The sequence below is a fragment of the Aspergillus caelatus genome, assembly GCF_009193585.1.
Source record: "Aspergillus caelatus strain CBS 763.97 unplaced genomic scaffold BDV27scaffold_136, whole genome shotgun sequence".
NCBI lineage: Eukaryota > Fungi > Ascomycota > Eurotiomycetes > Eurotiales > Aspergillaceae > Aspergillus > Aspergillus caelatus.
In genome coordinates this window covers 86514-97912 of record NW_022475399.1, presented here as the reverse complement: position 1 = coordinate 97912, position 11399 = coordinate 86514, and the positions used below count along the sequence as shown (strand labels likewise).

General features: G+C 47.3%; 5 protein-coding genes across 5 annotated transcripts; 2 read left to right on the top strand and 3 right to left on the bottom strand.

Moving 5' to 3' along the window:
* Positions 1-174: 174 nt before the first annotated feature.
* BDV27DRAFT_131230 (spherulation-specific family 4 protein) lies at positions 175-1364 on the top strand (the record flags this gene model as incomplete). The annotated part of the gene is made up of 2 exons (XM_032067586.1): positions 175-531; positions 669-1364. Coding segments are annotated over 2 exons (684 nt in total), but the record flags the coding sequence as incomplete, so codon positions are not given.
* Positions 1365-4019: 2655 nt separating this feature from the next.
* Positions 4020-4873, top strand: BDV27DRAFT_159592 (uncharacterized protein; the record flags this gene model as incomplete). The annotated part of the gene is made up of 3 exons (XM_032072895.1): positions 4020-4040; positions 4137-4587; positions 4683-4873. 3 exons carry the CDS (start codon positions 4020-4022, stop codon positions 4871-4873), a joined length of 663 nt encoding a protein of 220 aa, XP_031925725.1.
* Positions 4874-4899: 26 nt separating this feature from the next.
* Positions 4900-6632, bottom strand: BDV27DRAFT_16281 (serine hydrolase domain-containing protein). The gene is made up of 6 exons (XM_032073449.1): positions 6432-6632; positions 6123-6378; positions 5958-6063; positions 5825-5908; positions 5249-5749; positions 4900-5168 (listed from the first exon to the last, which is right to left on the bottom strand). Exons 1-6 carry the CDS (start codon positions 6520-6522, stop codon positions 5046-5048), a joined length of 1161 nt encoding a protein of 386 aa, XP_031925724.1. The 5' UTR covers positions 6523-6632; the 3' UTR covers positions 4900-5045.
* Positions 6633-8468: 1836 nt separating this feature from the next.
* BDV27DRAFT_16272 (DUF3759 domain-containing protein) lies at positions 8469-9146 on the bottom strand. Its single transcript, XM_032073427.1, has 3 exons — positions 8998-9146; positions 8788-8928; positions 8469-8720 (listed from the first exon to the last, which is right to left on the bottom strand). Exons 1-3 carry the CDS (start codon positions 9008-9010, stop codon positions 8557-8559), a joined length of 318 nt encoding a protein of 105 aa, XP_031925723.1. The 5' UTR covers positions 9011-9146; the 3' UTR covers positions 8469-8556.
* A 465-nt stretch (positions 9147-9611) lies between these two features.
* On the bottom strand, positions 9612-10766 carry BDV27DRAFT_16260 (GNAT family N-acetyltransferase). The gene is made up of 2 exons (XM_032073417.1): positions 10247-10766; positions 9612-10174 (listed from the first exon to the last, which is right to left on the bottom strand). The coding sequence occupies exons 1-2, from the start codon at positions 10638-10640 to the stop codon at positions 9921-9923; spliced, it is 648 nt and encodes a 215-aa protein (XP_031925722.1). The 5' UTR covers positions 10641-10766; the 3' UTR covers positions 9612-9920.
* Positions 10767-11399: the final 633 nt, after the last annotated feature.

Genomic DNA, 11399 nt, shown 5'->3' with positions numbered 1-11399 from the left:
TTTTTTTTTTTCTCCCGTCATTTCGACCTCCACCGCGCGCGCGAACGTCTCTCCCGTTGGCGTGCCGAAAAGAAAAACAACAAGAAGAAAAAGCAAATATACATAAAATCACCGAGGGGAAAAACGAAAAAGAAAAAGAAAAAGAAAAGACAAATCTAACTCGGTGCCTGTAGTATATCCGCTAATCCCGACTTGCATTTTCTGGTCATTGTCAATCCCAACAGTGGTCCAGGTGCCTCTCCATTACCCGATGCCAACTACGTGCGCGAGGTCGCTCGATTGAATCGTTATGCCAACGTGGTCACCGTAGGTTACATCGCCATTAACTACTGCAAGAAGCCCCTCCCGGAAGCCTTGGAAGAGGTCCAGACATATGCCACCTGGGCTGATGATTACGAGAGAACTGGTCTGGGCGTGGGAGGCATCTTTCTCGACGAGACTCCGAACCTCTACTCGTCCGAAGCTGTCGAGTACCTGACCAGCTTACAACATCACATCAAAGGCACGCCGGGGCTTTTAGGTAACCGATTGGTGAGATACCTTGTCCCCACCCCTGCCGATCAGTAAACGCAAAGAAACCTTCTCTCCCATACCCAATCAGAACCGTACCACACATGTCCGAGAAGGAGAGGAGAAAACTCGATATTGATCTTCTTGAGGATTGTCAGGTCATCCAAAACCCAGGAACACCGCCAGATGCGCCCCTGGCTAATATAGGACCCGATCTGATCCTGACTTGCGAGGAACCTTATTCTCGCTATCGGTCGAATGAAGTCCAGTGTCGCCTCCGCCAACTCCATTACGATCGGGCCCGATGTGGATATATGATACACTCGGTACCGCTGGAACACTTGCGCCCCCTGGTGCACGAACTACGTCATAGGGCGGCGTACCTTTTCATTACTGAGTTTTTCGGTGAGTTCTACGAGCGCTTTGGGCCGAGTAGCTGGACTGCTATGGTGGAGGCTTCCCAGTCGGAGAGGGTTGAGCAATGAGGACTGTGGTGCTGTGGAGCAGCGGCAGCGGCTGTGGCTGTGTGGCTGAAGAGGAAGTTCCGCCGGGTCAGAATTTTTTCTTTCGACAAGCCCTTACCCTACCTATCTTTGTTTCTCAATATAGCAACAACACCCCGCCAGTGTTTCATGTATTGTGTCCCTTGGAAAAGGTTTCCCCGGAACAACCCAGTAAGGTTCCTGATGGGTGGTTTATCCATTGTTTTTCCGGCTTACTCTTTTGTTTCTACCTATTTGCTTCTTGATCAGTGTGGATAGGATAGAGCGGATCACTTCGGGTTCCTAAGCGAACATCTCCGAGAACGGACCAAGAAGAATTATAGACTATTTCTCAAAACTAGGTAGACAAAATAACCACACTATTCCCTACTAAATATCCTCCTCTCAACCTCCACTACAATATACAAAGATCCTAAGTATAGGCAACTACATAGGTAGTCTCTCCCACATAAAAAAGAAAACCCATAGTAGTAGTACCACCAAACCCATGGTTCACGCTAGGGACAAAAAAAAAAAAAAAAAAAAAAGGCTGCTCGTTTCACCAGTGGAACCAACAAATTCTGGTTCCTCAGGTACAACCGCACAACCGATCAAACTCCTTCAGGGGAAAAGTGGACCCCCTCCCAAACTTCCTTCTTCTCAATCCCGGCACTTGCTTGGTTACGCATTGACGACACCATAACCGTAGAAAAATGGGCCCCGGCTGCAGCCTCTGAAAGTAAAAACAAAAAAGTCAGATCAGCTCGTGCTCGGCAATTCGAAAAAGATAAAGTTAGAACATCTAGATTTGGGGAACCTAACATAAAAGGGGAAAAAAGGGGGGCGCTTTTGGGGGTCTGGAAAGGGTCGGTTCATGTAAGGGGGGTTCGAATTTCTGCCAAGCTTTTTCCTTTCTTCTTCTGTTTTTTGGAGGGTTTTCAGATGGGACATTCTCGTTAGAAGGAGGGGCTGGACTGATGGTGTATGTATTGGATTGGGTGTAGGTAGGGGGGGTTTTTTTTTTTTCTCTTAAATTGGGTTTGGTTGTGGTTGAGTTGAGGTATGGAGGGGTGTTTTCTGGATAGGTAGATGTGCTGTGCATAGTTCTGTTCTTAGAATAGACCAGAGTCCTTACATTGGAAGAGATGGTTGTCATATTATTATTGGGAGGGTGGTGCAGATGTCGTAAGGTAGGGGATATGCATGATGCTTGCATCGGATTGATGACTGACTGGTCTGGAGGGCTGGGCTGAGCTGAGCTCAGGTGTTATCCATCTTGGTCGTTTTTTTAGTGAGTGTGGTGGGACCAATGCAATCCGGTATATAGGTCTGTGATGGGATTCTGGAGCAACAGAGTGCTTTGAGTGCACTCTCCGGCCTGGATCCTAGCATGGACATGTCTTGCCAACTGCCAAGAGTCCTGCAGCGTGAACCATCGCTGTGTCGTCTGTGCCCATCTGGGAGTTCTGGTGATGACCGTCCCAGTCGGCCATAATCGCTGTACCAACCCTCCCCTCATAACCACTTCTATGGGTGAAGATGATCAAGGGCCGTGTGGCCGTAGGACTAATTATCGTCTTATTGTGCTTCTTCCTAGCAGTCTCGTGGTCGTCCATCATCACGTTTGGTAGTATCCGCTATGGCTCTCTGGACTAAAACAGTGTCTTTTCAATAAAGTAGAATCTCGGTATATAGCCCGTTGCGAAGGCTGTATTAAGTCAAATCCTCTGTTAACCTAATACCAAACAGAGCCCCATCGTGCCTGCACCTATCGTATTACCCTTGCTCTGAAAGGGTATACTACCGATTCAATTGCATTTGACTGGATTCAGCACTTCGATCTTCATACTAGACCTCGTCTTCTGCTTTTCAATGGCCATGGGTCATATTTGACGTACGAATTCATCCAGTTCTGCGAGCTAAATCGCATCATTCCTTGATACTTTCTGTCTCATACAACTCATACAACGCATCTCATGCAACCGCTCAATGGGCAACATTTTCAGGTGTATAAACACTACGTTAGGAAGCGAATAATAAGCTTGCTCAGACAGGCAATGAGATAGAAGCTAAGGGCGATAATCTGCGCGAAATCGCATCTATTCGTGCAAAAAACTGTATGAGATGCCTGGAGAAAACGAGGTCTCTATCTGTTTAATCCCAACGAGGTAATAGCGCCTCCTCTTAGGGATAAAGACCCTACCCCGAACTCGAGAAATACACAGCTCCACCGCCTATACCTAGTTCTTCGTTTCCATCTACTATACGAGGACTGCATCGAAGCATAGGCAAAGACTAGGGCTACATTGATAATAGTCCTGAACTTGATAGGATTCTGTACGGCACGTCATTGCCACCAGATTGTGCACTCTTATACGCAGGAATTCAAACACCCGCAGCTTGGCAATCTGTCAGGGTCTGTAGCTTGTGTCGAACCTCCGTGGTCTTGTACTCCCTTTTTGACTTTTTGAAACTCTTCTCTACAGTAACTCTCTAGAGCTCTTCCTTGTGCAAATAATCTCTTCGTCTGATTTCTCTTTTGAGGTTGATGAGCTTCTTCACCAGTCCGGAGGCATTCGTGTCCTCGTTCTCTGTCGAGGAGTCGTCCGAAGTCACCGCTTCACGTTGGGGTCCTGGTTCTTCTTCTTTCGCCGTGAACGCGTGTTTCTCTGCTCGGTATCGATCTCTTGCTCTCGAACTTAGTGAGTCGGTGGTCTTGTGGTGCATTTTGGCCTCGCCAACCGTGGCGAATCTTCGTGCTGGTCGCGGTTGAGCGGTTCAGGGGTTCGCATCTCAGCCCGTCCCGACATTTTGCTCCAGTATCTCTCGTCACTATGTGATCGACACTAGGATTCACTTTTGAATGCTTTACAAGTCGATTGTAATTCAAAATTGCCCTTGTAGTGGCGTTATTGGCTCTACAGTTACCTCTACTGCCCGCGGTAGGGGATTCTCACGCTCACTCTAGTTCATCATCCAGACTGAACTGGAGCGTCTGGGGTCACCTTACAACTCCTGTTTTACACCATGATCTTTTCAGGTTATATGGTTTGTACATGTTCTATCTAGTGAATCAAGCAGTGGTTTATGGCATTCATGCATGGCTTGCTTCGATTAATCCGTCTTCGACAACGGTTTTAGTAGCAGTGGTTGTCTTGGCTTGCAGGCCGAGATGGTCTCACACGGAGTCGTCACGGCCTTGGTCGATTAAGTCGATGCTGGTGTGATGAGGGTGCTGCTGATCCAATCCGTGCAAATCTCCGCCTCGTTGCCTTCACAATCGGAGTCTTCCGACTTGCAATCCTTACCCACGCAGATTCCATTCTTGCAGTCCCGACCCGTGCAGCTCACGACGAGACAATCTCGGTCTGTGCAAGTAAAGTCGTTGCTAGAGCACTGCTTGCCGAGACATCCCCACGACAGGTATTCCCAGCCGAAGCAACCACTAGAGCTGCCGTCACAGTCAAAACCGACGCACCCATGATCTTGGCAGTCGGATCCAGAGCAATGATCATCCTCGCAGTCCTTTCCCCTGCAGCCGGTGGGCTTGCAGTCATCACCCCCAGTGCACACTCTGTTGTTGCAATCCTTTCCAGTACAGCCTTTCTCAATGTATAAGTCACCTGTGCATTTGCCCTCCTTACAGTCCGGTCCCGCACATGGAGTGACTGATGGTGGGTTACCTGACAGAGTCTGAAGACAATGGCTCGCAAGACCAGGATGTCAGTGATGCGACACTTCTCTTTGCCGATAACGAGCATCCGCCAGAGTACTATATCCACCAGCTTGCGAACTTCGATGAGACGGACTATACAGAAGAGTACTACGGAAAGGGTACCACTGCCCTACGTGATCGGGTGGAGGATGGGTGGTCACAGTAAGGCTCATTCTTTCAATCACTTATACACATTTGCCTGACTCTAGTCTCCATAGCTTCTGCGCCTTTCTTTGAAAAGAACCTCGGGAGGAATTCGCACGCCTGTCGATTAGGACCATGCATACTTTCCTGAAAAGGGTCCTTAATCGATGACGTGGAAAGGTGGTGAAGACTAATCATTCGAGGGCAGCGTACACAGCCTTCTCGAATTCTGCCAGAAGCTCGACAGCCCTCTGATCGCCCGTGGGGAGAAGTTGAGACAAATAAACCCCAGCGGCGCCCTTTTCAATATCCATCCACTGTCTACATGTCAGTGATCTGCGGAGTGGGGTGCTATGAAAGTATTCGGGAATATGCAGTGAGGTCAAAAAATACTTACCCAGTAGCAATTGGGCAATCCGGACCACGTCAGCGAATACTGACCACGGCGGCCTGGCACCTCGACGGTATTGATCAAACCACCAAGGCCATAGTCGACGGGGATTGTGTTAGGAACGGCATTGTAGATTGCATTCCGAGTCGCCAGATCGTACTCCTCTCGGTTATCAAGATGGTTGCGTTTCTCAAGGTGTGGCTTAAACATCTGTTCCACAGTCTCCGGCCGTAGCAACTTCCCCTGCATGACACCAGCGTAGATCTTCAGGAGCTCGGGAACATTTGTGTAGATGCCACCACCTCCAATATCGTCACTAACTGGTTCCGGCCACCAGAAATCGGTGACCTCTTTCAATCCGTCATTATTTCTCTCCCACAGCTTTACCTTTCGCGCCTGGAGATCCGGTCTTTCGTGAAGATGAAAGGTAATGTCGCTAGCCCCAACAGGAACAAACATATTCTGCCTCATGTATTCGCCTAGCTTCAGCCCGGTCACATGCTCAACCTAGTCGTATCATGATCAGCGAGGCTCAGATGATTTTTGTACAGACTGCAGGCTATTTCGGTTTCAACGACCCACCATCAATCCAGCCCACTCCAGCCCAGGGCCATACAGCCATTGTTCTCCAGGCTCAAACACAAGGAAAGTGGGGAAAGATTCCCTCTAGACGACTTAGTTAATGGGGTCCAGTTTCGCAAGTGTATCCACGTACGATAGTCTGAAGTACCAGAGGTCGCTCGCCTTGCAATTCCTGGTAGCGGATACACAGGGGATGCATGAACGTATAGGCGAGCCCAGCTGAATGAGTGATGAGGTGTCTTGAAAACCCATTTAGCCTTCAAGGAACGATTCGCGCAATATGACGAAAGTACCATACCGAAGTGTAAGGGGCCGTTTTGCGCGTCGAAACTGGGGTTCATTCTTTTCATCGAACCCGATCAATATCTTAGGATCTTTCCACTCTGGCAAAATGCGGGATATATCGGCATCAAGCTCCAGCAGACCCCTTTCGACACATTGCATAACAGCGATACTCGTGATGAACTTGGTTGCGGATGCAATCCAGTGAATATCATCCGGCTTGGAAGATTCCGCTGAGTTACCATCGAAACACTTCACGTAGTGCAAGGTCCCTAAAATAATCAGAAAGTGATGATCAAGCTGCGGTTGTCGCACATGAAGATACCATCTCGATTCACAGCGCCAAGCGTGACGCGTGGCAGCGGTGGCCCTTCCTGACCAAGGAACGATTCAATAGCGTTGTCGATAGAGCACATTGCAAGAGCAGATTTTTCCTTTCTTTTGATGTTACGTTGGGAAGGGATGACTTCGGTGTTGATAAGAAATACTGCTGTTTAACAGAACGCGGTTCATATGCAAGACCTAGGCTTTTCCTTTCCCACCCCCACCCGATAATTATAGAACCACTTATATAGCCTCAGACAAGCTCCCGAAGATATTCCGAATTAAGCATTATGAAATGAAATTTCCGGTATTATTGATGTATTATAGGATTATTTTTCTACTTAATAATTCATCAAAACTATAACTATATAGAAAACTATGTTTTAAAACTCTAGAATCTCTATTTCTCTCTTTCTATAGTTTTAGTAATATACTAATATTTCTATTGCAAAGTATATTCGCGAGTCGCGACTCCCGATGCAGACCTTCCTTCTTTCACTATCATTTCCTCGCTCAGATTGCGCATCGTATACTCTTGACCAGAACCAAAAACCCTATCTTCTATTCAAGTAAGGGGATTCTGTCCCTTCGTTGATTTACCGCTTACGCTGAGCCTTCATAGCCCCGGATGGCAGGTACCCCTCGCCTTCTCTCAAGGAGGAGCTGTCGCACCAACTTATACAATAGCGAAATCAACTACCTCCCGCTCGGAAATTTGGTGAAAACCGTCCTTTCCACGCATCAAAGTCTCCAAATGATGTTCTGGTTGTCTCTTGGCTTCGGCCACATTATATGATTGCGAAATTCCACATGGGTAGACCATTACTGTGAGATAATGCTGCCACAAGATTCTCAATCGCCCAAATGAAGCGACGGATGATGAACTGAAAAGGTGCGAAAAATTTCTTGACCATATCCTTGATTGACAGCCATTTATAGCTATTATTGGTATTATGAAAAGCTGTATGCCTCTTAAATTCAGTATCGCGACCCAGTATGTTCAGAAGCAAGTCCTATAGGTTGTTTGGTCAAATACTTGCCGTGTATTGCTTCCGGTATCATTCTGATATCCGTATACAGGAGGCCTTGCCATCTGAATATCAATATTGGTGTGCCTTTGCCCTCAAGTTCCTACAGGACACTGAGATTGCGTCTAAACTTTTGCCAAGACTTAGTTTAAGTACGACCTACTTGCCCCCTCACAGTACGCGCTAATTGCTTCATTTTCTGCTGCATCACAATTTGACTGTACGCGGGTTAAATAGGAAGTTGGCCTAATGCGACTATATACAGGATGAACTAGAGACCCCAACAGGGGAAACTCACTTCACCCATTCAGACTGCAGGCTGCACCTCATCAAGGGTGGGAACTTTATCCATCTTCAATCCAAAGAATCGAGCAACAAATTGAATGCAATCACACAGGACCTGCGTGTCTTTTCTTTGATACGTTGATTCTTCTAGCTCCTCTGATGTGCCAGAAAGTTTCATTCCTCAGGTTTGGAATCATGATGCTTGCCAAGACACCGACCTCAGTATCGACATCATTGAGGACTTGACGATCGGATAGGTATAGGCCGGACGTGATTTCTTTTGAAATCCATTGAAAATCCCGATGAGCTTTCAATGAGCCCATAGTGTAATCCTCGTCGTGGGTATATACAGACCGGAATCATCTCATGCCTCGCTCATGGTTTGCTTTATCGCATTGCCAGTTCCACCTGGTCTGACCGTAATCCCGATCTTTTTTTTGCTCCCTGACCAGTTCCAAAAATACCTCAAACCTGGGAATTGAGAAGAGCCAAGCAATAGAGACCTCCTTTGACGGTGTCCTCGCTAGTGACTTTTGCTTACATCTGTAAATCCCGCAGAGACATACATATGTGCCTACAGCTCTTGTAGCTTCTTCAAATTTTCCTTCGATTCCGAGACTCATTCTTAAGAATCATCGAGAGAATAGAGTATGATAACATAATATTTAGGTGATAGCGTAATAAGACTATTATCCATCTACGATCTAGAGTGCGGGGAAGACAGTAGAGAGAACACCTCGTCTGAAAACATTAATTGGTATTCATGTTATATACATCATGGACGATTCATAGTCAACAAGGGAAAGTCAACCCTTAGTAGTGACGGTTAATGGCCTCCTCAGCCTCTTTCTGGGCATGGTACTTCGCCTTCTCCTTGTCAATGAAGTCGAGGCCCTTGGTCTCGAAGAGACGTTCGACAGCAGCGGCGGCCAAGCCAGCGCCGATCTCCTTAGCCTTGGTATGGCTCTGGGGTTTTCCTATAGTAGGGAAGAATAGAATCAGCCTATGTGAACAAATTGACTGAAAGAGAATTGGAGACAATACCGTTCTTCGCCTCGTGGTCGTTGTAGGCCTTCATGGCCTCGTAGGCAGCGGCACCGCCGATGACCTGGTGAGACCAGTGTCCCTGGTGGCCTTCGGTGCCGTTGACCTCCTGGTGGGCGCGGGCGTTATCGTGATCGTCGCCTAGAGGACAGCAATTCCAGTCAGTATATCATTTAGAGCGAAAGGGGACTGGGGGCAAGGACAACACACCGAACCAAGTCATTGTGTTTGGATGAGAGTGGTCTGTTTGGGGAAAAATCAGAAAAAGATGTGATGGATGAGGAGAGAGAAAAAGAAAAGGAGAGGAGGAGGAGAGGCAGACAGGCTATTTAGATTGATCCCAGAGCCCCCTAACCAAATAGATCGGCATTCAGCTCAAACATCGATCGTTGCGGTGAGATACGATTGTATCCACTGCCGGGCCACAATGATATCCACCTTTTCATGTGCCTCCTCTTTCATTGGATTGAGAGTGGTCTCCGCTGCTCAGCTGAGCCTCCACAAGGCAAAGATGGAGCCACTCTCACGCCATTTGACCATTTTCAGGGGCTTGTAGGAAGAGGGGTTGAGCCTCTATGGAGTGTTTTCATGGAGGGGCGGAGGGGTTCAGGGCTGAGGGCTGAGGGCTGAGGGGTAGAACAACGCATAAAATGGAACTTTGTTCCGATCGACCATTCCGTCCACATTCCTGTACGTAAGCCGAGGAGTCACCACCCACGGAACGGAACTGAAATGAGTCCGAGTTCGGTCTCAGAGGAGAAGTATCGAACGACGTTTCTAATCTTTAGGCCAAAATTTGGCTTATACAGAGACATCTAATATGCAGAAAAGATGGCTTAAGGATACAAGTACAAGTTAACGGTTCTGTTCAGTACGCTTAACCACCCCCTCCTCCCCTGGGAGAATTGTTGTTCCGCTCTGGTAGGGCTTAGTGATACTTGGCATTAAGGCTTGAGATCGAAGCCAAGATTATGAGGGTCACCGAGGAAATTGAGTCACAAGACCATCTTGCTATAAAGGTCTAGAGAAATGCAACCAAGAGCACTACCCATCTTTCCAATGTCTCCGATATCATATTGCAACTATCTTGCGCCACGACCTATACCAATTGACTTGTAAAAACACCATTCGACTCAAGGGTGCCATGTTAACCCCGCCAACCTGAAAATGCCAAAGCCCGAGTGTGGCGGAGCCCATTGAGCGAGATCGAAATCCACATGCTTCGTATCATGGAAGCCATATTTCTTGAAAAACTCATAGACCTGCGGCTCGGCGCTAACGGCAACAGGAACGCCCGCAGACCGTGCCTTGTTGAACACATAGTCCATCAGATCCTTTCCAATACCGCGATGACGGTGTTCAGACTTGACAACTATGTATGTAATCTCTGATAAAGCAGAAAGCATGTTAGCCACTATGTTAGGGGACAATCAGAAAAGGAAAGAAGGTAGATGCTTACCATAGCGGTCGGTGGTCTTTACTTCTTGGTCAATCGTGGCAACTGCTTCCAACACCGCCGTCACGACTTCAGGGGCGAAGAAGTCAGGGAGGTCCGGCTTTTTGATCCCCCCATGGGACTGTTCCGGTCTCTCTACCGGTCGGCGGCGGTTAAGAGCGAGGTGGCCGATGACTTCACCGGTGACATTGTCAACTACAGTCCGAGATTCGGGTGAATCCACCTCGATGCCTTCCAATGCACCGAGATAGTTCTGCCGTTGGACAGCTTCATTGGGCCAATTCTTGAACAAAAGGCGGTTGATAGTTAGAGCCAGCTTGGAGGTGTACAGAAGATCACCCAGCGCAGGAATATCGGATAATTCGACTGGACGAATGGTGTAACTGTGAGCGGTCATTGTGCTTGATGTGATAAAATGAGGTACAGAAGGAGAGATGTTGTGCTTTCATTTGGATTGAGAGGGGAAATCTACGGCTTAAGTATCTTTGCCTGAGAGGATGTTGAATGTGTGGCACAACATCCCAATGGCATTTGACGACTTCAGGCAACGAGATATACTGTTTATTTTGTAATATCCAGCGTAGATGCTGTAGCCTGGTAGGCATCAAAATAAAACGACCTCAAGTGGACCCAGTCTTGAGGTATCGGAATTCCGAATGCGGGACACCGTGCAATCTAGTAATCTAGCGCTAAATGCCAGGAACACAATCCTTAGTCTAATATTGCCTTTATATAGATCGGGAGACTTCAATATCGTTGTAGGTCTATATTTTTAGTATTTCAAACAGAGTAAATATACAGTGACATTATAAGTACATCAATCTCGGGGTGCCTCGCCTTCAACTAAGAGATTTCTTTTTACGACAATTTTTTACTGGTAGATATTTTCGAAGACTACTAGTATTAGAATATCTTGAACACGCTATATCATGATGATCATAATTGAGAGCTTGCCAGAATTGAATGAGTGCTACTACTACCTAAGCCTAGCAGGAACAAGAATGGAAGCTGATGATTGTGGGTCCGCTTAGGTAATCAATCGATCATCTTGTCCCGCCGACCTGCAACCACGCCGACCCAATCAGGGCTGCCAGCCGGAATAATCCTCCAACAGAATATCTCTTTCCACCATACAGATGGACATATATGCACAAAA

What these genes read in the sequence shown, in the direction of transcription:
- BDV27DRAFT_16272 (XM_032073427.1), bottom strand. An exon ending in CGACCACGAGGCGAAGAACG is followed by an intron (nt 8,721 to 8,787) that starts GTATTGTCTCCA and finishes TCCCTACTATAG; the next exon opens with GAAAACCCCAGAGCCATACC.
- BDV27DRAFT_16260 (XM_032073417.1), bottom strand. Translation starts at nt 10,640, where the DNA reads ATGACCGCTCACAGTTACACCATTCGTCCAGTCGAATTATCCGATATT. An exon ending in AAAGACCACCGACCGCTATG is followed by an intron (nt 10,175 to 10,246) that starts GTAAGCATCTAC and finishes CTGCTTTATCAG; the next exon opens with AGATTACATACATAGTTGTC.
- BDV27DRAFT_16281 (XM_032073449.1), bottom strand. Translation starts at nt 6,522, where the DNA reads ATGTGCTCTATCGACAACGCTATTGAATCGTTCCTTGGTCAGGAAGGG. An exon ending in CTCTGGTACTTCAGACTATC is followed by an intron (nt 5,909 to 5,957) that starts GTACGTGGATAC and finishes TAAGTCGTCTAG; the next exon opens with AGGGAATCTTTCCCCACTTT. An exon ending in TGGAGTGGGCTGGATTGATG is followed by an intron (nt 5,750 to 5,824) that starts GTGGGTCGTTGA and finishes TGATACGACTAG; the next exon opens with GTTGAGCATGTGACCGGGCT.